We start from the raw sequence: 25,895 nt of genomic DNA, 5'->3' as shown, positions 1-25,895 counted from the left end.
AACCTTGCTTCTGTGTGCAGGTGCCCCTTTTGTAATTCATCTTTCTGAATTCCTGTCTCCGCAGTGGTCAGGTGCACGTCTCATGATTCGCCTTAAAGTAACCGCGGGCCTCGCCTCACTGCCCCGGCCTCCCTGGGCGACCAGGCGCTGCATGGTCAGCCCACAGAGGCAGTGCCCTCCGCCAGCAAAGGGCTGTGGTGTGGGGAGCCGGCCGCAGGCGTGGTCCGTGCCCACAGTGGCAGGGGTCAGGGCCCTACCCCGGTTCCCGATGAGCAGACTCCGTAGCTCCCTGGGAAGACCTGGGTGAGTCCCCGGCACAGAAAGCAAGCTGCGTGCGGTGGCTGCAGAGGCCGAGCCGCGGCAGCGCCCACATTCACACCAGCGCCCGCTGTATGTTCACGCCCGTGGCGTCCACACCGGGCGGCAGGGCAGCCTCCCGGCAGTGGGTCAGCCGTCGTTTCCAGAAGAACAGCCGAGTGAGAGGCGCCTGGACCTCGGACCTCGGGTCACGGACCAAGGACACCGACTCAGTGTTTAAAGATGAAATGGCAGTATTTCCCAAAGCCCAGGGGGACGGTGAGGAGAGCCCCAGGACCCGGCCCGGCCTGCACGAGGGGCAGGTCCCCCCTTGGACGGGGCGGGAGCTTTGTAAGACCCTCGGGCTCGCAGGACCCTGGGCGCGGCCAGGAAGGACAGCCACGTCGAGGTCCAGCCCATGCGAGGGCCTGGGCGCCCGGCGGCGGTCACTGCGCTCCCCGCAGCGTCTGCGTCTGCACGGACAGGCGGGTAAGTGGCTCTGGACTCACCTGGTCCCCAACCGGCCGTGCTTTAAACCGGCCCCAAACCATCACTGCAGCCGCCGCCCGCCCCGCCCCGCGCCGCAGGAAGCCACCAGCCGCCGCTCCGTGGTCTGCATCGTTTATTAAATATGATCCGCACACAGGCATTTACAGGCGCCACTCGATGGACCTCTGCTGTCAACACATTTTTAAAACTTTTTTTTTGCAGAAGGGTCTCTTGTAAAATGACATCCAGGTACAAAACTCAGCAACAGATCTGGCGTCTCCTCTCTCACTCTCCGTCCACCCGCAGGAGAATCACGTGACAGAGAAAGAAACCGAAACGCGGCTCTTTCACAAGAACCACGTGTCCGTGCTCACGCGGAGCGCTCACGGGACGAGCCCCTGCGTCTCTGCGGGCTGCATGGAGACACCGCGCAGCCCCCGCCGCACGCGGGTTCAGACGAAGGGAAAGACCGCCTGCCGTGGGGACCAGATAACCTAGGGGCCACCGATGGCGCGTTTTGTAGCGCGATGCCAACATCCGCCAGGAGCGGACGTCGACGGGCCAGCGGGATGCACGGACCCCTTTAAGAAAGTCTAGTAACTTCACAAGCTAACGTCTGAGCCTCTAGTGTAGCTCTTAGGCAGAGAAATAGTTTAAACGAGCCATTTGGAAGCTTAAAAGGACCTTTGAAGCTGAAGTTGCTCCTTAAAACGAAGGCGGACTTGCCGCTCGGGAGGCTTGGGGCGCCGACGCCACCAGTGACGGCCACGGTGTCCCCACAGGAGCCTGCGCGCCCCGGCACTACATTCTGGCAGCAGCATCGTTAGACATTTGTCACGTAATATGAACACGCGGGCTCCCTCCGGGACGCTGGGGGTACAGAGTTACTGTGATCACGTAACCGTATTGCACAGTTTATAAAAAACATAAATACTGGCTATTCTAGATTTAAATACAAAATACATGTCCTATAGCTTTAAGTCTATGCTCTGGTTCAAGTGCAAATCAGGTGCTTTCTGTAGTCCTTTCCAAAAAAGGCATTTTTAATATATTTTGGCACAAATGAAAGGTCACCGCGCCAACTCTAATTACAATACGTACATCCAACCTCGAGAGTAGCGATCATGTACATCCAGTATAAACGGAGTATTTACAGCGCAGCCGGAGCCGCGGGGCGAGGGGGACCGAGCCCCCACGCCGGCGATCGGAGGCGAGCCGCCCCGGCGCTCACGCGGGCTGCTGGGGGTTGGCGTTCATGTGCGGAGGGTGTCCCAGGAGGCCGATCCGCTGCTTCTGCTTCCTCTGTTCTGTCATCTGGAAAGTCAGAAAGTTTCCTCATCAGCCCAGACACTTCCTGTGCGTCAGCGCCTACGGCGAACCGTAGGTTTACCTCTGTGGTTATGGTTTGTACTGAAACCCACTTTCTACACAGACTGTATCTCTCACACGCAGGCGGCTTCAGAAAGAGCCCGCCGGCAGGTGGGGAATTCTGGGGCCCAGCCGTGCGCGGGGCACTCAGGGCGTCGCCGCGGCCCTGTCACCAAGAAATGACAGACCGGGAAGGCCGGGCGCTCGCCGCTTCCCAGACCCCTTCCCAGTGGTGTCCAGACTCCCCGGGAGGCGGCGCTTCCTGCCCAGCGAACAGCAGAGCCTGTGGCCCGGCCTGGGAGGCTCCGGGTCCTGCTCCCCAGCAGAGCCAGAGGCGGTCCTAGCCCCGCCTGCCCCCCCCCCCCCCCCCCCGGCTCTCCCGTGGGTGGTGTCTGGGTCCGCCCGGGGTTTCGGGACAGACTTCACTCTCTGCATTAGCGGACATGGGTCTCGGCCCCGTCGGTCCCAGCCCGGGACTGGATGCGGGCGCCTAAGTCAGTGAAGACCAGGAGGCGTGTGCCCTGCTCGTTCGCTAACGTGGCCTCCGCTTCCTCAGTCCGAGGAAGCGGCTGGAGCAGGATCAGGAACGGGCTTTGGCGTCACACCTGCTTCCTATGGTCTGACGTTGCCTCAGTTTCTCCGCCGCACAGGGCGATTCCTCTCGGGAGCGGGAGGTGCGTGTGCACGTCTCAGGACAGTGTCTGTCTGTCATGTGGTCGACGCTTAACCCTTGGTTTGTGCTTGGACTAGTTTTTGGTACAAAATATCCCGAGGAAACAGCGGCCCTTACGGAAAACATGGTTTTCAAATCGGAGTCCTATTCCTCGGCCCTGGGAAGCGCCTTGTTACGATTTAGCAGACGTTTTCCCAGGAGTCAGCGTTTCCGAAACGGCGCTTCCCACACAGCTTTCGTAAGGGACACGCAGGACGCCCCCAGGCCCCGAAGGCTCCCCAGGTGAGCGAGGAGAAGGGAAGTGTCAGGACAGTGCCCTCCCCACGGGGGGGAACAGGGCGGCTGTCTTGGTTTAAATCATTACTGTTGCCGGGGGGCGGGGGGGTGGTTTGCTCCGCACACCAGTGTGAGGCGAGGCAGCCAATGCCCCCCGCGGGGTGAACGGTGCACGAGATCACACTCAGTGCCCGCATCCCACGGGCAGGCGAGCGGCATCGCTACGTAGCACGCGGAATAGCACATGGTTCCCAACCTTCTGGCCCTGTAAACAGCCCCCCGTCGGCAACAGTAGGGATTTAAGCCAACACGGCTACCCCGGAGCTGCCCTTGCCCGTTATGCTGGGTTCTGGACCAGATCCGGAAAAATAGCTAAGTGATGAGGCCACTTCTGCGTCTCCAGCCCTCTGGCCAGTGAATGGCCTTCTTTCATGGCCCTTTAACAATAAGCCACAGGTCCTTGCTCGCTAGTCGTCGGTGGGTTGTGTGTCTAGTCGGGAATTTTCCCTTCGGGGGGCAGGGCCCGCACCGTGGCCAGGAGCCGGCAGCCATGGTGGCAACGCGGGGCTCTTTACGCCGAACAACGTGAGCGTCAGGCACCGAGGTCCATGAAACTCAGCTCTTCTTGTGAAGTCGATTCTCAGATACATGCACTGAACTGGGCTGGGGGCGGGGGCAGTGGGGGGCCTTCCTCTCCCAGGGCCACGTGCGTGTCTATAACATCATTCTCAGGCCACACAGATCATCCGCTAAAAACCAGCCTGCTCTGCTTGGTCAGACATTTCACTCACTCGCCCTCGTGCCGTGGCAGGGCCAGGCCACACGATTTCGAGGGCCTTGTATGGCCCGGGCCGGACACTCCCCTCCTCTGCATTAGCAGTCTGTTATGTAACAAAAACTGTCCTCTGATTCCTCCTGAAAGAAGCAATTTTCCCCAATGAAGAGCAGCTGTGCTGAAACGCCAGCCGGGCACTTTAAATGGAAGCAGGTGGCGCCTGACCGAGCCCCTGACCATAGACCGCTGGTCTCCTCCTGTTTCTTTGTGGCCTGATTATCTTCTGAGAAAAAAAACAGTTTAATTTCTTTTTTAAAAAAATATTGATTTATCGGTTTACTTTCGCTTAATCATTATGCGAAGATACTTTTCCTATTGCTAGAGAGAGTGGAAGGAAGGGAGCCACAAGGAGAAAGAGAGAGAGAAACATTGACACGAGAGAGACACATTGATGGTTGCCTCCCATGTGAGCCCAGGCCAGGGAGGAGCCTGCAACCGAGGTACATGCCCTTGACCAGAATCGTACCCGGGACCCTTCAGCCTGCAGGCTGATGCTCTATCCACTGAGCCACACCAGCCAGTGCAAAAATAGTTCAATTTCCAATTCACTCGCAGGGAAGGCCTTTGGGGGAGACCTCCAACGGCCGCCTTCCCAACAGCAACTCAGAAAGGGCAGGACCACCCAGTTCCCGCCCCACAGACGCTAACGCCACCCACCAGGGGCCCTCCTCCCGGGTCTGACAGGTGCCCACTGAGCTGGCTCAGCTGTGCCAAATGGCCATGTTGGCCTCCGTGTTTGGGTGCACGAAGGCAGTTCTGAAACCTTACAGCTCTTTTCAGAAAAAGGACTAAGAATTTAAACAGTCAACCGTGAAAGGCAATCAGAGCACAGCCCTGTCCTTCAACCATGAAAGACAACACGTGAAAACAAAAGCACACGCAGCGCCCAAAACCCAGCCGAGACCGGAGCGCCCACCTGCAGCCTCTGGGGCCGCCTTGCAGGGAGGTGAGGGCCGGGCGACACACCAGGGCCCAGTGCAGACTCAGGCGCCGGAGAGCCCGCCCTCCCCCACTCGGGGACAAAGCGCCGATCCGGGCCGAGAGCTGGGCACCGTCTGCAGACCTGAGCCCTGGGACAGCAGCGACAGGCACGCCCATCAGCCCACTGTCCCTCCTCGGGCCTGGCCCATGCCTGGACCTGCAGCCACTCAGCAGGGGCCTGGCCAACGAGGGAACCAGGACGGTGGCTAAATGCAGCCCAGACCTACCCCTGGGGCTGCACGTAGTGTCTGGGTGAGGAGCGAGGAGATGGGAGGGCAGAGTCCCTCGTCACATTTGTGTGTGTGCTGTGTGTGTATGTGTGTGTTGTGTGTGTGGTATGTGTACATGCGTGTGGGTGCGTGGACACGCGTGCGCACAGGCAGCCCCCCTCCCTTACCTGGTCCTTGAGCTCGGACAGCTGGCCCGAGAGGTTGGAGACGAGCTTCATGGTGGACTCGAGCTTCTCCTGCAGGTTCCGCAGCTCGTTCTGCTCGCCCTCCGAGTCGCTGCTGACCAGGGACATGGCTCTCATCCGGGGGAACCAGTCGAGGTTTCTCTCCTGGAATCGCGTGGGCAGAGAGAGGGGTCACCGCGGGGAGGCGAGGCCGGGGGGCCGCGGAGCACCGGGGCCGGGCCCCCTCGCGTGAGGCCCGCTCGGTGCCGCACAACGGGCGGATGCGGGTCGTTTTAAAAACCACGTCCCAGTACCCTCTTAATTGAATAAACGGAACTCTCTCGGTTCCTAGAATTCCTTAAAGTTAAACGTGGGGAAAGTCGGCTTTGAAACAGGTTCCCGATCTGCAAGTATGAGCGCTGCCCTGGGAACCCGATCTTTGCAGACCACAGGGCTGATGAGTGTTGAGTTTAACGTTGTGGTGAAACACCCCCCGGAACCGACCACCTTCCACTCAGCTGCCCGCCCAGTGGCACCTGTGCACTCGCTGTCGCGCAGCCGTCACGCCACCACCCGGGCCTTCTCGTCTCCCCAACTGACACTCAGGTTTTAGAGAGAAAACCCAAGATCTCAGAGAAATGTTACCCTTGCTGCAGGCCATGTCGGGCCCCTGCCCCGTCCTAGACACAGACCGCGGACCATCCCCATTCCTCCAGCACAGGCAGGTCTGCCCGGCGGTGACCTGCGAGGTCCCCCTTTGCCTGCTTCCAACCTTAATACCTACTGCAGAGCTGGGAAGCCTCACCCCTAACCACACACACAGCCCAACTGCGGGCACCGCCGGCTCCTGCCCTGCGGGCGGTTCCCAACCTGAGGCCCTGGTGGGTCCCCGGGGCTGTAAGTCAGATCTCAAACCCCCAGCAGCACTTGGGAGTTGGAATCAAGGAGCAATTCTGGCCCTGGCCGGTGTGTCTCAGTGGATAGACCGTCGGCCAGTGGACTGAAGGGTCCGGGGTTTGATTCCGGTCAAGGGCACGTATCTGGGTTGTAGGTTCAATCCCCAGTGGGGAGGCATGCAGGAGGCAGCCGATCAATGATCTCTCTCATCACTGGTGTTTCTCTCTCCCTCCTGCCCCTTCTTCTCTGAAATCAATAAAAATGTATTTTAAAAGAAAAACGAGCAATTCTGGCCAAACTGCCTCAATTCCACGTGGCTCTAACCCCAGGGCCCCTCTGCACGGAGTCCGAGTCTCGCGGGACCGTGAGGAGCCCCCCCTGTGCCGAGTGCAAGGCAGAGACCCCCGCACCCGCTCTCTCTCTCTCCAGCTCGGACGGCACACGCAGGCTTGTCTCGGCTAACGACCGGCCGCCCGCGCCCACGGCCCCAGCAGCCAGAGCCCGGGGCCTGTGACCATCGGCAGAATCCCGCCTTTACATCTGTTCAACATCAAAGCCGTCTGGTCTCGGCTTCGGCTGCATTTTTTGGGAAAGTCATGTTCAACCGAGACTGTTTATACGTGAACTCATCCCGGGGTGTGTGTGTGGTCGAGGGTGGGGCCGGGCGGCTCTGGGTCCCCCAAGCATGTGTCGCCGGGTCTGGCCGCCCCAGTGCATCCCCGGCCTCCTGGCTGTGGCACCGCGCATACCAATGTCATTAGGCACCGTCTGCCTGGCCTGCAGTCCGGCCAGCGGTTCCCGGCACAGCCGCTTCCTGTGTCAGAGCACAAGGCACCGCAGCTACAGCCGGAAGCTGGCTGACCACAGCGCTGAGCTCTGGTGAGCTCTCTTCTAGGTAAAGCTGGAAAAGTCCCCACAGAGCCAACGCCGAGGCCTCAGACGCGGGGGCGGCACAACCTCTCGGCTTGTCCTTGACTGGAAAGGGGAGGTGTGGGGGGGGGGAGAGTGAGGGAGGGTGTGTGTGTGAAAGCGAGAGAGAGGAAGGGAAGGGGAGAGGCAGAGGGAGGGGGAGAGGGAGCTGGATTGTGTGTGAGGGGCTCATCATTCTGGGAAGCGTGTCCTCTCCCAGGCTCCCTGCGGGGCTGTTCTAAGAGGCGGCGGCGAGAGCCACCGGGAGATGGGTCTCAGGTGCAGCTGTTTACGCGTAAACAACGCACAGGGGCCTGAACCTCCTGTTCGTCTACAGCCAGACTCCGGGACAGAGCCTGAGGGTGACAGGTGCCGCGGAGAGAGGTGCTGGGAGGGTGGGCTGCGGGCTCCCTGCCGTGGAGAGGGCCCCTGGGAAGACCCAGCGGGCAAGGCTGTCCTTGCAACTCAGATGGCGACCGACTGCCCATCTCCCCCAGCGGGTGACCAAGGGGGCTTCCCGGTGCCGAGGTGAGGGCGGGCCGGGAGGGCGGGGGACCAGGACAGAGGCTGGGCCTCCTTGGCTCCCACAGGGGGCGCGAGGACGCGAGGACCGGCCACCTGCCTGGTGTGAGTGCGGCTGTCTCCGCGGCAGAGGCGTCCCCTTCAGCCCCCTCTCCCGAGACCACAGCACAGAGCAGCCTCCGCCGCTCCGGTGAGAAACGGTGACCGGACACGCGTGCGGGCAGGGGCTCGGCACCGCCCTTCATAGTGTCGGCCACGCATTTCGGCGAAAGCCACCGCACCGAACCAGTCCCGACCCCGGACACGGGAAGAAGATGGGTGGGGGTGTGACGAGGCCGGGCACAGAGGGTGTCCGGGGCGGCGGGAGAGAGGGGATCCCTCGTGGGCCGGCCCCACCTTCCTCTCCTCCGTGACCTGCGTCCGCCCCAGCGGCGGTGCCGACCCTGTGGTTACAGCCCGGAGTGAGCCCGAAGGTGAACCCTGGCTCAGCCCGTCACAGAGTAAATAGCGGCCTCATCTGTTGTAACAAACACGCCGCCGCAGGGACACAAAAGGTCAGTAGCGAACCGGCGGGAAGGGAGCGTGGGAGGCCGCACTTTCTGCGCGTCTGTCTGTGAACCTAAAACTGCTGTAAAACAGTCCAGTAATGAAAAGAGGACCCCACCCCTGGAACTTGTTGGCCGGCCCCAAACCCCACCCGTGATCCCCGCAGGTCGTGGGTGCGTTTCCATGGCAGCCCTGACGACGGTGTCAGCAGGAAGGACTGGAGTCCCGGCCCCTCCTGCTTGTGGAGGGTGACCCCCGGCTCTGCCTCCTGGGTCCGTGGCTGTGAGGAAGGTCCCGGAGGCAAGCGCCCTGGGAGGCAGGAAGCCAGTGCCGCAGCCCCAGTGGCAGAGCGGCTGGGCGTTGGCCTGCGGCCGCACCGTCCAGCTCCGTCCGCCCTCGGGCGCGGCTCCAGACACTTTCTCCAGCGCAGCTGCTCCCGTGGCTGGCGGCGGCTCGTGGGCAGGAAGGACATTCCCCGCAGCCACGTTACGTAACCTCCAGCTGCTGGGAGGGCGGCGGCCGCCCCAGGCCAGTTCCTGGCTGTTCCGGATGATCCCGAGCAGGAGGTCGCCGGCCAGCAGGGAGGGCGGCACCCGGCGCTGATGCAACCCCTCTGAGAAGCCGCTGCAGAGCCACTCGGGGCCCAGGTGGCGGGTTCCTGGCCCAGGGGCTGCGAGAAGGCAGCGCTGACCGCTGAGCAGCACGGCTGGGTCCCAGGTGCGCCCCCAGGGGAGGACGCAGGAGGGCACAGAGGAGAGGCAGGCGGGGCTGGCGACCACAGCAGGACGAGGGCGGGCCGGTCCGATGGAGATGCCTGATCGAGACCAGTCGGCCCAACCTGCCCTCCTCAGCTGGCTCAGCCCTTGTTAGGCAACCTCCCTGGCCGGTGTCTGAGCTAAGACCCCCCCCCCCCTGGCCCCCCCACTTCCCAGAGTTCAGTGGCGTTTTGGCGACTTTAGTTTCCCCATGCCTGCCTGCCTGCCTTTTAAAAATCCTTACCTGAGTATATTTTTTACATTGATTTTTGGAGTGAAAGGGAGGAAGGAGAGGGAGGATGGGGAGAGAAACGTCGACGTGAGAGAGACTGGTTGCCTCCCACACCGCAGCCCTGCCCCCGCCACAGACCTGCTTAGCCCACGAGCCCCCACGCGGAAGCTGCCCCGTGGACAGGGCTCCAGGGGAGAGGCTGTGCTCGCTCGCTGGCTCCGCAGAATAGAACCGAGAGCCTGTCCCCGTGTGTGCCCGTCCGAGACCCAGGGCTCCACCTACACCCGCGTCTTCCGCCGTCCTCCCAGCCCGAGACAGGCTCCAGCGTCCCGCGTGGACTCAATAACCGGGCTCCCGCAGGGCCCAGGGACGGCAGTCTGTCCCCCTCGCGGGCCACACCCCCAGCGGCACAGGGCCAGTTGGAGCAAAGAGGCCACATGGTGTGGAGGCCCCGGAGCCTCGGTGGGGCCAGGGCGTGGGGTCTGCACTCGGGAAGGAGCAGGAGGCGGGCCGAGGTCAGGCCTTGGACAGGCTCAGGGGGGAGATGTCTGGCTGTGAACCCCGCCTTCCTGACGTCATATTGTGCACGGCCCGGGGACCACCTGGGAGCCGCTGACGCCTGCCCTGCCTCCGGGTCGGCTCCTGGGAGACTCTGTGACACGCCAGCCGCCCTCCGGGTCCGACTGGGGTCACTCAGGCAGGAGCGGGAGGTGCGGGCGGAGGGACCACAGAGGGAGGCCCCTGGGAAGTGCGCGGGCCCGAGGGCAGAGTGTGCGGAGCCTGGCGGGAGTTCTCTCCAGTGCACGGGGCGGGGCGGGCCACTGCTTCCAGCCACCGGCACCCGCCAAGTCCCTTCTCACCCCCCTCGCCCCTGTCCTTGAACCCTGCCCTGGTGCATTCTGGGAGTCGTGTCAGAGGGCAGAGGGCTGTGTCCTCACCCACAGTGAGGGCTTGAGGGGCCCTGAGGACAGGGCGAGGGGGGAGCCGCCCAGGTGGGCGGGAGGCCCGAGAGAGCACCGCCCAGGCGACTTCTCTCTCCCGGGAACTCAAGAGGCAGCCCCTGGGGTTCCAGATAAAGCCCAGCCCGTCATCACCGTCACCGGCCACCTGCCCGCCCATCAGAGGGTCCCTGCCCCGCATCACAGCCGCCCCCTGCCCGCGGTGAAGCAGACGGGGTGCCAGGAGAGGGGGGGCTGGTGCACACCCAGGTCCTGTCTGCTGGGCCTCCCGCAGCGAGTGAGCTCTTATGTTCACGCTCCTCCCGCTGCCTCCGCCGCCCTCCCCGCCTGCCGGCCTCGCTCTCATCTGTGACCCCGAGGAGCTCTGGGTCTGCAGGGGCCCCGAGCCGCCCAGCCTCCCCGGGGCCTCGGGGGCGGCCGCTTTGGAAAGTGCCGCCTGCAGACCTGGCAGCGCCAGGCTCTCGCTCGCTGGGGTCAAAGGTGCGAGGCCCAGCCGGCTCCCCGCGAAACAGAGGCCGTGACACGCTGGTTTTGGGTTCCCATTCTGACCTTTGCCCTCGTTAGCACAGTTTCCTGGCTGTGTCCGTCTTATCACACACAGATAGCGAGGCGGGGTCAGGCCCTGCTGGAAGCTTCTCACAGCTTCTCGGGGCTGTGCAGGGCAGGACCTGCTGATGGGACCGATTTGCCCGGAAAATGTACCAGGAGCTGTTTTCAGGCAAAAGGGCTTTTCTGACTCGAACTGACAGGGGTCTCAGCACAGCTTTTTCCAGGCGTGCGGGCTCCTGACTCCCCCGTGTGAAGGAAAGCACGCTGCTACCCCCAGAGCACCCCGCTACCCCCCAGAGCACCCCGCTACCCCCCAGAGCACCCCACTACCCCCAGAGCACCCCACTACCCCCAGGGCACCCCGCTACCCCCCAGAGCACCCCACTACCCCCCAGGGCACCCCACTATCCCCCAGAGCACCTGGGGGCTGCACCAGGACCTGTAGCCTGGGCCATTGCCACTTTGCTTCCCTGTCCCTGACAACTTGGTTCTGCCGTGGGCAGGTGACAAACACAGGAGGGAGCACAGGGGGATCCTGGGAGGGAGCTATGTGTGTGTGTGTGTGTGGGGGGGGGGGTAGGAGGGAGAGAGAGGAGGAGGGAGGGAGGGGGTGAGAGCGCTGTCTACTGCGGCCGTGAGAAACAGCCAGCACCAGGCTGCAGGATGATGGATGGGAGCTCAGTGCCTGATCCGCAGGGAGCTACGCCCGTGCGATGAGTCACCTGGGCGTGGATGCCCAAGTCTGGCCGTGGTTCTGGGGAACTGTCTTTCCCCTTTAATGTGCACACCCTCCCCCCCCCCCCCGCCGCCCCCCCTGCTGTGGCCACCAAGGACAGCTGCCTGGGACCCGCGTGGTGCCTCCATGCGACCTGCCTGAGAACAGCGCTCAGGCCTGCGGAGGTGTCCCCTTCGGGACACGGCAGCCTGGCTCCCTAACAGCCAGAGGTTAACTGGGGACTCGGTCCCTCCACCATGTGGTCCCCCAGGAGGGCTGGGCTGGGTCCCCCAGGAGGGCTGGGCTGGTCCAGACACAGGAGCCAACCACGCCGGACCACGCCGGGCGATCACTTTCGAAAGGCACCTCTCAGAGACCAGCTCTTATTTAAGGCAAAAAACACAAAAGAGAGAAAATAAACAGAAACACCCGTGATCGGGAAGGAGGCCGAGCGCAGAGGCGGCCCCTCATTAGAGCCCCGCCGCCACGGGGCTGCACGCGTCTCCCCGAGCCTCGGTGTTTCCTCCTTTAAAGTGGGGGCGCACCGCCCGCTGCTGCTTCCCAAGGTCACCGCAGAGGACGACAAGGCCAGAGCCCAGGCCGCGTCCAGGGCGAGGGCCGGTGGACGCAGAGGCCGCATCCTGCGTGGACCCGGGCGGCTCACCTGGATCATCTCGGCCACGTAGCTCTCGGGGCCCGTGTACTCCGTGGAGTCCTTCACCTTCACCAGGACGATGAAGCACAGGTAGTGCCACATGTTGTGCTCCTCCTTGATGTGCTCCTCGAAGGTGACCGTCTTGTTGTCAAACTTGTCCCTCTCCAAGCCTGCAGAGGGCGGGAGGCGGCCGTGAGCAGCCCAGGCTGGGCTCCTGGGCCCTGTCGGCCTGTCTGTCCCCAGGAGGGCTGGGCTCCTGGGCCCTGTCGGCCTGTCTGTCCCCAGGAGGGCTGGGCTCCTGGGCTCTGTCGGCCTGTCTGTCCCCAGGAGGGCTGGGCTCCTGGGCCCTGTCGGCCTGTCTGTCCACAGGAGGGCTGGGCTCCTGGGCCCTGTCGGCCTGTCTGTCCCCAGGAGGGCTGGGCTCCTGGGCCCTGTCGGCCTGTCTGTCCACAGGAGGGCTGGGCTCCTGGGCCCTGTCGGCCTGTCTGTCCACAGGAGGGCTGGGCTCCTGGGCCCTGTCGGCCTGTCTGTCCCCAGGAGGGCTGGGCTCCTGGGCTCTGTCGGCCTGTCTGTCCACAGGAGGGCTGGGCTCCACACCCGTCTCTATAGGGATCGAACCTGCAACTTTGGTGTGGATGATGCTCTAACCAACTGAGCAGCCCAGCCAGGGCCCAGTGTATGGAAATTCTTTGTATTTTTCTTATGACATTTCTGTAATTCTGGAAATTATGTCAAAGAAAATGCATTAAACTATTTTAAAGGAAGCAACATCTTTAAGTGTTTAAGTGGAAAAATGCTCATTTTGGGGCTGACCAGTAGGAAATGTATACAGTGTTTAGTAACTGTGTTACGGACAACCCTCAGCCCCTGGGTCCCGCACGGGTTAGTTAGTTAGTTCCATGGACGTCCTGGTCCCGCATGGTTACGTTAGTTCCAGGGACGTCCTGGTCCCACATGGTTACGTTAGTGCCATGGACGTCCTGGTCCCACATGGTTACGTTAGTGCCATGGACGTCCTGGTCCCGCATGGTTACGTTAGTGCCATGGACGTCCTGGTCCCGCATGGTTACGTTAGTTCCATGGACGTCATGGTCCCGCATGGTTACGTTAGTTCCATGGACATCCTGGTCCCGCATGGTTACGTTAGTTCCATGGACGTCCTGGTCCCGCATGGTTACGTTAGTTCCATGGACGTCCTGGTCCCACATGGTTACGTTAGTTCCATGGACGTCTTGCAGCCACCGAGATGGCTTTGGTGCCCACGTGCCTCTCCCCGGGGACCTTCACTACTGTCACCCGCACCGCGTGGTCCTGGCCTGGGTGGCACCTGAGCCAGCTCCTCCGAGTGCCACCCTGAGGTGGAGGGGTTCATGTCACCGCACCCAGGTCACAGGGAGCCACTCGGCTCAGATATGCGACTGACTACAGCGAGGACGTGCAGGTCGAGGCGGGAGCTCGCTCAGAGCCGGTCTGACTCCGCGCCGGGCTCTGAGCTCTGGGCACTGAGCTCCCGGCACGGGGCTCAGAGGCCCAACGCCATCACAGTGACCCCCTGCAGCCTGGAGCTGGGCACGGGCTCCATCCTAATCTCAGGGCCGAGGGGCACCCCAGCGACAAGACCCCGAGATGCAGGCATTTCAAGTCCTCCCGGCCGCTTGGCCCAGGCAGAGGCCGGCAGCGCCCGGAGCCGCGCTCACCGCCCCGGAGCCGCGCTCACCGCCCCGGAGCCGCGCTCACCGCCCCGGAGCCGCGCTCACCGCAGATGAAGCACGTCGTCTTGAGGATCTCCTCTTTCTTCTGCTTCTCGCTCCTCAGGTCGGCGAAGGTGTCGATGATGACCCCGAAGATGAGGTTCAGCACGATGATGATGACCATGAAGAAGAAGAGCAGGTCGTAGATGACGCGGGCGGCGAACAGGGGCTCCTGGAAGGAGGGCTCGGTCAGCGGGCCCCAACTCTGCCCCGCGGTCCCGGCAGCGGGAGGGCTCCACGCACCACGGTGGACATCCCCTCTCAACACCAGGGGGCACCCTGACCCCCACATCACCCAGCAGCCTCCTGGAGCAGAACTTAAACAGGATGTCAAGCGTTCAGGAGGCCACCACTTGGCTGAGCGCTGACCTATCAACCAGGAGGTCACTGTTCGATTCCCGGTCAGCGCTCAATCCCCAGTGTGGGACGTGCAGGAGGCAGCTGTTCAATGAATCTCTCCCATGATTGATGTTTCTATCTCTCTCTCCCTCTCCCTTTTTCTCTGAAATCAATAAAAATATATATATTTTTAAAAAGGGCCACCATTGCATCTCTTTTCATACCCTGTGTCTAAGTTGTGTGCTCTAGCCGGTGTGGCTCAGTGGATAGAGAGTCGGCCTGTGGACCGAAGGGTCCCGGGTTCAATTCTGGTCAAGGGCACATGCCCAGCTTGTGGCTCAATTCCCAGTAGGGGGCGTGCAGGAAGCAGCCGATCAATGATTCTCTCTCATTATTGATGTTTCTATCTCTCTCTCCCTTTCCCTTCCTCACTGAAATCAATAAAAATATATTTTAAAAAAAAATAAAATCAATAAATTGTGAATTCTCTGAGTGCCCTGGGACCGCGCGGGCAGGGAGCTTCCTGGGAGCTCGGGGGTCGTGGAAACGTGTCCAGGTGGCCAGGCCCAACCCGAGGAAATGGTCACTCCAGTGTGACTGGGGACCAGCCCCTTGCACGGTGTCAGCGTGGCCGATGGAGAGGGAAGGTGCCCCCAGGAGCCGGCCCTGCCCGTCCATGCGTCCCCGCTCCCAGGCTGCCTGCGTGGCTTCTGTCTGTGCTCCAGCCCCCGTCCCCCCGGTCCTCTGGGGACGCAGCCACCTCTTTGGACGGCTTCCTGAGCACGTCGCCCACGCCGCCGCCGCTCCGCAGCCCGTGGCTCAGCACGGTGACGATGCACATCAGCAGGGTCTCGCACGTGTGCTCCTTGTCCTGCTCCGGCTCCGCGGCCGGGAGCAGCGCTGCGACGCAGACAGAGCGAGAGAAGGAAATGAAGGCCCGAGCGCCGCACGCCTCCTTCTGAAAGGCTGGAGTCTGTCACTTCTGTTTTCACCGCTGCCCCCTGCTCACTTCTCCAGCCAGGCCAGACCTGCCCGCCCACCTCGGAATCTAAACACGCCCCGTCCTTCTCAGGGGTCAACGCCAGCCCGGCGCTGAGCAGGCGTCTGACCTCAGAGAAGCTGCTCCTACCCTGAGCCACAGCCTCTCCCCTCTCAGCTGGGGGCAAGGCCACCAGGCTCCTCACTGCGGTGTTGTAGGGGCTACACCTGGCAGCATGCTAGAGCGGCTCCTCTGATTAAACCGCTTTATGCTGGAGGCTGTCCACTGCTTTTTGGAGGAAAAAAGCAGTGACTTTTCTACCTTCATTCTTTTCCCCAGCTGCAGAGAGAAGGGCCTTGCTGAAACACACATCTCATCATATCACTCCCCTTTCAACAACTTCCAGTCATCCGTTGGATGAAATGTAACCTCCCTAGCCTGACATGTAAGACCTTTCGTGATCTGACCCTTTGCCAACCTGGCCGGCTTCATTTCTTGCTATTCTTCTTCCTCATAAACCATATCTCCCTAAACCTGCTGTATTCTACTCCAAGCCTTCAGACGGGCTGCTCCCTCTGCCTTCACCGGATAGTCCGCTGTTTTGGTTTAGCTGTCACTTCCTGGTGATACTCCCACTGCACTATGAGGCTGGGTGCCTATCTTCCGTGTTCCATCCTTACTCCTAGCATTCAGCAGCTCTCAGGTGACCCCGACCTGCCCGCCTGCCACCCCCCACCCATGTCGCTGTAGCTTAGAATACAACGGCCCCTGGCAGACAGTGGGCCCCCAAGAAGTCCTGACTGAATCCATGAAGCCGGCCTTTCTTCCCACAGAGCCTTCTCTTCCCTGTCTTCCTCGGCTCCCCCAGCCTTTCCGGGCGGCCACCGGCCTCACGTCTGGGCCTCCAGAGGGGCCTGGCACTAACGCGGGGCTGCAGGCTATGGGGTCCTACCTTCCTGGGGTGCAGGAGTGGAGCAGTTCTCCCCAGCCCCCACCCGGCACACGTCCGAGAACAGGAACTCGCTGGCCAAGCTCTCGCCGGCCTCTGGGAGAGAGAAGGACACTGTGATGCACAACCTCGCGCAGACGTCACCCCACAGTCCTGCCGGCACGCTCAAGGCGGAGACGCCCTGGCACGTCTGCTTGGTGACCCGGGCGGGGGCGGAGGCTGCTGGGGATCCGCACGGCGGCAGCACCTCTCTCCCCGGAAAGGCCAACGGCCGAGACTGACCCGCACAGCCGGCCGCACAGACCCGGCCAGGCTCACACTGAGTCGGCACCGGGCCTGGCAGCGGCACCGGCGAAAACCCAGGTGGGACCCGAGAGGCTCAGACCCCGCGGGTCGGAGGAAACGCCGTTCCGTGTCCACCTGGAGGCTGCAGTGGCCGCAGCACCGGGCGGGGGACAGGCCGCCTGGCTCCGTCTCACCCACCCAGGCTGGTTCCCCTCGAGGGCGCCTGGCGACCGGATGCCGACGGGTGGCATCTCCCTGAGTGTGTCCACGGTTTGAATGCAGGGCAGAGAGCCCCTGGTGCCACCCAGGTATGTAAGCTTTTTTTTTCATTCTCAGAGCTCGACCTCTCCTCTCTCCTTGCCATGAACGAAAATAACACAAGCCCGTGGTAAAAGCAAGAACGTCCCAGAAGGAGCCACTGCTAGCAGCTGGAGTATCACCGTCCATATTTCAAGAAATGTGGACTTTTAATTTACGAAAAGCATGCCTGGCCCTGGCCGGCTTGCTCAGTGGTTAGAGCACTGTCCATTCCCGGCCAAGGCACGGACCTTGGTTGCAGGTTTGGTCCCCGGCCCCAGTTGGGGCGGGTGCGGGAGACAACCAATGGATGTCTCTCTCTCACATCAATGCTTCTCTCCTCTCATCCTCCCTCCATTACACTCTCTCAAAAAAAATCCATGGAAAAAAATATTCTCGGGTGAGGATTAAAAAAACAAGAAGCATGCCTGACCTCCTGTAGCTATTGCGCCACCTCCCACCACGTCCCGTGAAGGGTGCATGGCACCTGCAGGGCCCGCCGCCGCCCCGGGGGTGACTGCCACTCATGCACACACCCGGCGCTCAGAGGCTCCCGGTTCCAGTCCGCAGTGAGCACCCCCCCCCCCCCCCCGTGCACGCCTGTCCCCATGTGCGCCGCAGAGGAGACAGTCCTGGAAGCGGCTTCCTCCATCAGGGACGCGCACGCCTGTCTCCGAGAGGTCACGCCAGTCTTTCAGGGAAAAGCTGTGCCACTGGCAGACGGGATCGTCGTGCGTGAGCTCAGTGCGGGCTCTGGGCACGCCCCCTGCGCCCCCGAGAGGCGCCTCGGATACGATGAGAACCAAGCCTGTGTTCCAGGTTCCCGCCCTGGGTGTCAGGGAGACACCGCGCGACGCAGGGCGCCGTGCCCCGGTCGGGGACCGTCGGGGAACGCCCTCCATCCGCGGGCTGGCGCACCTGGGAGGGCGGTGTCGTTGGGCAGCGGGTCCACCTCCAGCAGGAAGTCGGCCTTGAAGAAGAGGTAGCCCACGATGGAGAAGAGGTAGACCAGGATGAGCGCCAGCACCGCCGTCAGGATGATGGAGCGCCCGTTGCGGGTGACGCTCTTGATGACGTTGAGCAGGGTCTCCTCTCTGTACACCAGGTCAAAGAGCTGCAAGACCAACAGGAGGCGATGGGGTGCTTGTAGGGCGCCCCCGATGGGACGCACACCCACGGACAGGACTCGCCCTCGGGCAGCTCAGAAGCACCATGTGGTTACCCTGCTCTTCTCACCTGCCCGTCTCCACAGCGAAGGGCGAGACGGTGGAAACGGGGGAGATAACCGGAGAAGGGAGGCGGGAAACAACAGCGGTGCCAGGGGCACGTTCAGCCTCGAGGTGCTGGGCACAGAGCACAGGCTGCGCCAGTGAGACTGGGCCTGGGCGGGGGGGTGGGGGGGGGGCACCGGGGCAAGTGGGCACTTAAAAGGAAGCGAGGAAGAGCCAGGAGGTACAGAAGGCAATGTCGACATGGGTCAAAGGTTACCCAGCAAGTGAGAGCCGCTTTGGGCGCCAGCCCCGGCCACGGAGGAGACAGTGACCTTTCCCTCCCCACCCACCGCTCTTCTGACTTTAAAGCACAGACAAGCCCGGCTTCACGAAGGAAAAGGTTCTCCCACGGGAAGTTACCCGTGTCCCGTGGAGAACACGTCGAAACCACAGGAAAGCACAGACAAGAGCAATACATCACACGTCACCCCACTACCCACCCACGGCAACCGGACAGGCTATTTCGTCTCATGACGTTTGGGAAAAGTCACACACGCACACGCATGTTTACAGACACATTAACCGTCACACATGGCCATCTGAACCCGTTCATGCCGCCGCCGACCACCCCGGGCCTCTGAGGAGAGGACGGGATCAGAAACATCCTCCTTGGCAAGTGCTGGCTGAGTCCGAGGAATCAAGAGCCCGGCCGGCCCGCTCCGTGGCTGAGCGGTGACCCAGGAACCAGGAGGTCACGGTTTGATTCCCGGTCGGGGCACATTCCCGGTTTGCGGGCTCGATCCCCAGTAGGAGGCGTGCAAGAGGCAGCCAATCAGTGATTCTCTCTCATCATTGATGTTTCTCTCTCTCCCCCTCTCCCTTCCTCTCTAAAAATCAATAACAACGTATTTTTAAAAAAGAAATAAAGAAACACAGAGGCAACACCTCCTGATCCGGGTTGGGGGCACCGTCTGTTATGAAAAGTAAAAGGCGGATCTGCTACGTCAGTGTGACCGGCCCTCCCCCCTGGGCCCCTGTGGGCTGACCTGCGCCCCCGTGGGGGGGTGGGCTCCTTCCCAGATCCTGCCAACACTGCGCACAGAGGCACTACCTTGTTAGAGCAGGCACAGCAATCACAATCGAAAGGACGGATCTGTGTCCTGGCCAGTATGTTCAGTGGTTAGAGCACCCGTCCCCCCCCCGCACCCCCACCCCCCCAGACCGAAGGGTCGAGGGTTCGATTCCCGGTCAAGGGCACGGACCTGGGTTGCAGGTTCAATCCCTGGCCCCAGTCAGGGCATGTGCGGGAGGCAACCTATTGATGCGTCTCTCTCATGTCAATTTCTGTCCCCCTCTCTCTTCCTTTAAAAGCCATGGGAAAAATACCCTCGGGCGAGGGCTAAAACCAACAGGAGGGGCCAGGGGTGAGGGGCCCGGACCCTCTGGTTTGCACGGGGCGCTCGCGGGCTCACCAGCAGGCTGTAAAAGAACTCGTGCACGAAGAGCCCGAGAGCGCAGATGAGCAGGTAGAGCAGGTGGTAGAGGAACTCCACGTCCAGCACCATGGCGCGGTAGCCCCGCGTGAACGTGCCGCAGTTGCCCACGAAGCTCATCAGGAAGATGATCTTGTTGCAGACCTGGGGGCACGAGAGGGGCAGGCACTTAAGCACGACTGTGCCCCCCCCCCCGCTTTTGCACCGAGTGCCCACCAAACCCACGGGAACCGCCCCGGGGGTCGAAGTCATTTCGTGACTTTGCTTTTCAGGCACATCCCAAGCGACGTGGTCGTCAAATGACTGCGGGGCCACGGTGACCAAGTGGCATTGGAATGCCACAAAACCCGACATGAGCACAGACCGAAATGACGAAGCTCAATGAATCATCTCCGACACCCTTACGGGACAGTCAGACAGCCCTGCGACCGGCAGATGGAAAGCTTTCTGAAACTGTCGCGTCAGAGGCAGGACAGAGAAGTTTAATAAGAACGAGGCAGTCCCTGCTTCCCCCTCGCTCCCAATTTCACGGGGAAGGTGGACCTTTTCTTGGGGAAAGAAAAGGAAGGGACTTTGGGGTGCGTTCTATCCCCTGCCTCCTCTCTGGGAATAATTCTTCCTTTTCCTCTGGGGGTGCAGCCCTGACCCGGTGTCGGCCCTGGAGGTCTGGGGGCGGGGGGCTCCATCGGCTAATCAGAGGACTGCACCCCGGCAGCAGCGGCTGGTCCAGCGACAGGCAAGGACCGGATGGGGCCAGGGACACCTATCGAGGTCTTTCCTGGGATGGCGGCAAAGACAACCCTGTGCCTTGCCCTGGCCTTGACCCTGAGAGAAGTCTGTCCTGCCGCCCCTGGAGCCTCTGGGAACCTCCAGGCCGGCATGGGAAGGCCGAGGAATTCTGCAGGGAAAGCCCTCCCAGCGTTTCCCACGCGGACTTGACCCCCGACCCTTTCCCACCTGAGAGGGATCACCGGGAGCAGCCTCTGAAAATGCTGACCCAGGATGAGGCCCGAGGGCCTGATCCTGGCATTCGGTGCCGTGTCACCCGTGCGGGGCCAGGTGGTCACCCGTGCGGGGCCAGGTCCTGCACGTCACACGCCTCTCCACGCGCCCAGACACACCTTCCTTGCCGCCTCGCCTGAGCTGTGAGCTTGACGCGGCTCCCTCTCCGCAGGCCCTGCCGCCCCCCACCGCACGCCCCTCGGGGACAGCTACTGGGGCGCGGAATTACTCCAGCACCTGCTTTGCCATCTCATGCCCATCTTTGCCAGTGACCTCAGCTTCCTTACATGCTCGGGCGGAAACCTCTGGAAGGCAGTGCCTCCCATGCCAACTCTCCTCCTTTCGCCTGGAACCCTCCAGCCCATCTTCCACCTCACACCAGCCGCCTCCGCCTCCTAAGGTTCTCCCATCATGCCGTTGGCTTCCACACTTCAGTTGTATGGAGACAGCAATCTCAAACGTCACCACGGACTGGGGAATCTCGATGCTCTCGCAACCTCGCGCCCCGCGCCCTGTGTGTGGCTGCCCTCTCGCCTCTCCTGCTCCGCGTGGCCTCACAGAGTGGGATGCTGTGTTCATATTCGATCGCTGGGCTGACTGGCTGGAAGCTCCAGTCCCAGCAAACCTGTGACCAGATCGGCAAGACTAACTGACACCTCAGCGGCACCGCCCTTCGTGCCGGACTCCCGGGAGGGCCAGTCCCTGAGCGCGATCGCCGGGCCGCCACCCGTACCGAGAGGCCCCCCTGGGCCCCGCCGGCGCCCGCGGTTTTACCAGCCGACCTGACGCTGCCTTCCTGCACCGCAGGCGCAGGCCGAGGTCCCGGGACCAGAGGGAAGGCGTGCCCAGGCGCACGTCCACAGAGCAGGGGCGGCAAGGGCCCGGACTCACGTTGAAAGCGCCCAGGAGGAACAGCGTGGGCTGCAGCCCCACGGAGAAGATGAGCCGCAGAATCGTGGACGCGATCAGCGCCCGGATGCCGTGGGGTTTGGGGAGCGCGATGACGATGGCCAGCGAGACGAGCATGGCCGTCCACAGCAGCCCTGACCAGTGCGGCTCCAGCGTCCCTGCAAGACAGGCGGGTCACGGAGCAGAGCTCGCGGCGAGCGCAGGGACAGGCAGCGTGGGCTCAACCGTACCTTCTCCCGCCACCTCTCCGGCCTATGGTCCCAGCGCTCGTCTCCAATTCCCGCCCCGGACAGAACCCTCCCACCCATGTCTGCCCTCCACACCTTCACACGTGTTCCTTCCCCTGGGAGACCTGCCCGTCCCGGTCCCCTTAGGTCTTAGCTCGGATGTCACCCCTTGAGAAGCAGCCCCACTGTCTCCCCAGGAGCCCGGTGCTGCTCTCTCAGCTTCTGTCCCCTGGGCACCCACACGGGACAGCTTTTCTAGTGCTCGTGTGGCACCCTACAGGCGCCCTCATATGCTTGTTCAAGAAATAAGACAGTCCTGGCTGGTGTGGCTCAGTGGACAGAGCGTCAACCTGTGGACCAAAGGGTCCCAGGTTTGATTCTGATCAAAGGCATATACCTCAGTTGCAGGCTTGATCCCCGGCCTTTGTTGGGGTGCATATGGGAGGCAACCAGTCGATATGTCTCCCTCACATCGATGTTTCTCTCCCCTCTGTTCCTCTCTCTCTAAAAAAAATCAATGGAAAAGTATCCTCAGGTGAGGATTAACAACAAAAAAGAAAAAGTCAGTCAGATTGCATCACACTTCACAAGGGAAGGCGACGGGAACCCTAAATGTCTAATTTCTATGGAAGGCGCACGAGGGCGGGGGGCAGTGCAGGTCCCCCCCTGCATCAGGGTCTTTGGGGGGGGGCAGAGGGGGGCACCGTCCACATCGCCAGCGTCTGCTACAATCCGACCACCCCTGCGCGGACCCGCTGTCTCCCCTGCTGCTGTGCTATTTAGAGTCCCACGGGCCGGCTTGGTTATATAACGTGAGCCGACGCGGCTAAAAATACAGCCCCGCACGCTCACGAGGAGCCGTTTCCAACGCCGCCACATCCTGCGCCCCCTTCGGCCGCAAGCGAGAGGCCCGGGACGAAGGCCGCCGGCCTCCACCCGCTCCGGGAGCAGGTGTGGGGACCTGCCTCCCCGGCTCTGCCCTCCCGAGCTGTGTGGCTCGGGCTCAGCGTCTCGCCTTCTCTGACGGTTTCCCCACAGACACGGGAGGCGGCTAAGCTTTCTCACGGGTGCTCCGCGTGCCCGCCCTTCCTGTCCATGAGCACGGGCAGGGACTGCCACCCAAACCCGCGGGAAAGGGGCCGCCTCGTCCTGTCTGAGGGGGGCCCTGCGACCCCACGTGCTGCCTGGGTACGCCCAGGGGTCGGAGCCGGGGTGCAGGCCGCAGCCGCCCGCCGCTCTTCCCGGGGTCGCCCCGAACGCGAAGGCGGGTACCTCCCCGGGCGCCGCGGAACGGGTAGAAGAAGGCCACCAGCAGGTTCATGAGCACGGCCAGGTTGAAGGAGATGCTGCTCCAGAAGGACATGTTGCGGGCGCACCAGTACAGCACGGGCTGGGCTGCGGGGGGCGGGGGGCGGGCAGGTGAGCGTCCACCCCGCACCCCACCTTACAGGCACCAGTACAGCACGGGCTGGGCTGCGGGGGGCGGGCAGGTGAGCGTCCACCCCGCACCCCACCTTCCAGGCACCCGTACAGCACGGGCTGGGCTGCGGGGAGCGGGGGGCGGGCAGGTGAGCGTCCAGTCCCTGCACCCCACCTTACAGGCACCCGTATAGCACGGGCTGGGCTGCGGGGGGCGGGCAGGTGAGCATCCACCCCGCACCCCACCTTACAGGCACCCGTACAGCACGGGCTGGGCTACGGGGACGCGGGGGGGGGGGCAGGTGAGCGTCCACCCTGCACCCCACCTTACAGGCACCCGTACAGCACGGGCTGGGCTGCGGAGGTGCAGGTGAGGTGGCAGCCCCTGGACCCCACGCTCACAGCAGTGGGGGCGTCGCGATCATACCAGCTGTGCTCCCGCTGGGAGTCACTCGCGCCCACTGTGCGCCCCCCCTGCGCCCCGCCCGCCCCGCTGCCTGCGCCGCCTGGACCCACCTCGCAGCTTCTTCTGCCAGTTCATCTCGTTGAAGAGGTCCTCCGAGCGCAGGAAGAAGTCGTTGATCTTGCTGCCCTGCTCGTCGCGCTCGGTGGTGTAGTAGATGCGCAGCTTGGACTCCTTGGTGAGGAACTCGCAGATGCTGGGCACCGGGAAGACGATCTGCTCCATGGTGCGGTCCAGCCGGACGATCTGGGGCGGGGTGGGGGTGGGGGAGCGTGAGCAGCCGCCTCTGACCCCCTCTCTGGCCCCCCCACGGGCCCTGGCGCCGTATTCAAGGCAGCGTGCGATACAGACCCGGCGAGGCGTCTCTGACCACCCCACCCTCAGGCCGGCGTCTCTCCGATCCGCGTAAACCGGGCCGGGTGAGTCCGGCCAGTGTGCTCCTGACCTCAGACCCGTCAGTTTCACTAACTTATTGAACCTGCTTCGTGCACACGGCCACCGGGGCTCCAGGCCGGGCTGTCTGTGTGTCCGTCCGTCCACAAGCAGGGCCCCGGGTCCCGCGTGGCCCCGAGCGTCAGGGCAGCGTCCCCGGCCTGTGGTCCTTCCTCACCCGGCGAACTCGGGTTATGTTTCCCGGACAGGAGCCTTAAAGGGCCATCGCTGGGTTATCCAGTGCTGTCCCACCTCGGTGTCACAGACCTAAGACGGGCGCGGCAGGAACGCGGTGCCTGGCGGAGGCCGGGGCAGCGCTCCCTGTTCCTACACTCGCGTTGCTGGGCCCCAGGTGGACACCTCACAGGTTCTCTCCAGCTGCCCAGACCGCCTCAGCCCCCAGAGAGGAAGCAGTGAGGTCAGGGCTGTTCAAACCCTAAGACACGGTGTGAGTCACACCTGGGGGCAGAGATTTAAAGGGGGGCGGCGTACAATGGGGGCCTGGCCTGTGTGTCTGTGTCCCTGCAGAGTCCGGAGGAGTCGGGCGAGTCCCGGCCACACCCTCCACCGGCTCTCAGCCCTGGTGGGAGGTTCTGGGAGACATGGTCTTCAGACCCCCGGTGCCCAAGTCGAGCTGGAGATCAGGTTCCGGAAGCTTTGCATGGCCCTGATTCTGTCCTAAGCCGACCTCACTGAACTGGAGGGTGGGGGTTGGTGGCTAGAGCCCGCCCGGAGCCGGCGCCCCAGGGCACGCGGGTGCGCACGGGGCTCAGGGACCGACACACAAGGCACGGAGGCCCTGGGGCTGCCGCCTGGGTCACAGCTCCGCCCCACGGCGAGGCCGGCCGCTCTCTGCTGTCTCAGGTCCCGTCTGCAGTGGACGAGCCCGTCCAGCTCACGGAGGGCGAGTGAGTCTGTGAGTGTCCGATCACAGTGACCGTCACTCCTGTGTGCGCAGCCCCCCGAGGTCCCCACTGTCCGCGGCACAGTCCACGCTTCCCGCGACCTGACAGGACTCTGCGGGGCTGGCCCCGCACCCTCGCCCGGCGTCCCCCCCCTCCCCCCCGTTTGCCGAGCACTCCCTGCTGGTCTCCGCCCGTGTCAGCCCCGTTTTCCTTAAGGCCGGGGCTCGGACGTCACTGCCTCAGGGGGAGCCTCCTGACCACACGCTGCAGCGGGTCCCCTGCCGGACCTGCTCGTCCTGCCTCCTGCTCGTCCAGGGGCCTGGTCAGAGCTCGCCACGGGCGCCCCCTCCTCTGGAGCCCCCAGCAGATCGCGCCGCCTCGGCCCTCGCCGGACGTTCGGCACCGAGTGCGGGCGTGTCCGGCAGGTGCTGCCGCGTTACCTCGATCTGGGCCGTGTGCTTGGCGTAGAACTCCAGGGCCTCGTCCCCGTCCACCTGGCCCCCCGGCTTCAGCATGCTCTGCAGCTCCTTGTTGTGCCGCGCCAGCTGCAACACAGGGCGGACGGTGGTGTCCCCGCGCCAGGCCGCGCTCCCGCCCGCTCGGGGAGTGGCGAGACGGGGTCCCGTACAGCCCAGGCCTCCGTCCAGAGGGCGGATACCCTCTCGGTGGCCAAACGCCCGAATGGAGGAGCTGAGGGCAGGGACTGGGTTTCTGCTGCCGGTGGCAGGGCCTAGCGACCTCGGCCCAGCACCGTCACCGTTTATATCTAATTCCTGACCTTTGGTGGCGGGGGCGGGAGGGGGGGGCGGGGGGGGGGTGAGGGAGAGCCGGCAGGAAACAGGCCCTCAGCCCAGCCACGCGGCCACACCTGCGGGGCAGGCACCGGGCCTCCCGAAAGAGGAAGCTCCCCAGAGCCCAGTCACTTGGGAAGAGGATGACGACACGGGCGCTTGGGTGCCGGGCGGAGGTGACCCCCCAGGCAAACAGAAGGCACAGCACGGGCTGGCCCCGGAGGCTCCAGCCATGAAGGCAGCAGCTGGGCGTGAGGCGGCTCACAGACCCTGACCCTTGTTTTATGTGTCTCCAGCCCCGTCATCACCCATCTCCACGTCCCTGCCCAGCACAGCGGCTGCTAGAAGTGGGGGGGATGGGTTTTTTTTTCCAGGGACGTGACCCCAGCAC

At 63.1% G+C, this 25,895-nt stretch overlaps 1 protein-coding gene across 1 annotated transcript in view; it reads right to left on the bottom strand.

Moving 5' to 3' along the window:
- Nucleotides 1-1,687: 1,687 nt before the first annotated feature.
- Nucleotides 1,688-25,895, bottom strand: part of ITPR1 (inositol 1,4,5-trisphosphate receptor type 1) — a 168,963-nt gene continuing 144,755 nt past the window's right edge. Inside the window, exons 51-62 of the mRNA XM_081106286.1 lie at nucleotides 25,154-25,258; nucleotides 23,430-23,622; nucleotides 22,767-22,889; nucleotides 21,250-21,425; nucleotides 19,336-19,500; nucleotides 17,571-17,766; nucleotides 16,074-16,166; nucleotides 14,903-15,042; nucleotides 13,810-13,975; nucleotides 12,062-12,222; nucleotides 5,317-5,478; nucleotides 1,688-2,100 (exon numbers count right to left, since the gene is read on the bottom strand). Coding sequence (XP_080962412.1) covers nucleotides 2,014-2,100; nucleotides 5,317-5,478; nucleotides 12,062-12,222; nucleotides 13,810-13,975; nucleotides 14,903-15,042; nucleotides 16,074-16,166; nucleotides 17,571-17,766; nucleotides 19,336-19,500; nucleotides 21,250-21,425; nucleotides 22,767-22,889; nucleotides 23,430-23,622; nucleotides 25,154-25,258 — 1,767 coding nt within the window. The 3' untranslated portion in view covers nucleotides 1,688-2,013. The remainder of the gene's footprint in view (nucleotides 2,101-5,316; nucleotides 5,479-12,061; nucleotides 12,223-13,809; nucleotides 13,976-14,902; nucleotides 15,043-16,073; nucleotides 16,167-17,570; nucleotides 17,767-19,335; nucleotides 19,501-21,249; nucleotides 21,426-22,766; nucleotides 22,890-23,429; nucleotides 23,623-25,153; nucleotides 25,259-25,895) is intronic.

The sequence above is a fragment of the Myotis nattereri genome (assembly GCF_964212035.1).
Source record: "Myotis nattereri genome assembly, chromosome: 14".
Classification (NCBI taxonomy): Eukaryota; Metazoa; Chordata; class Mammalia; order Chiroptera; family Vespertilionidae; genus Myotis; species Myotis nattereri.
Note: the sequence above shows the minus strand (reverse complement) of the source record. Positions and strands in the feature narration are given on the sequence as shown.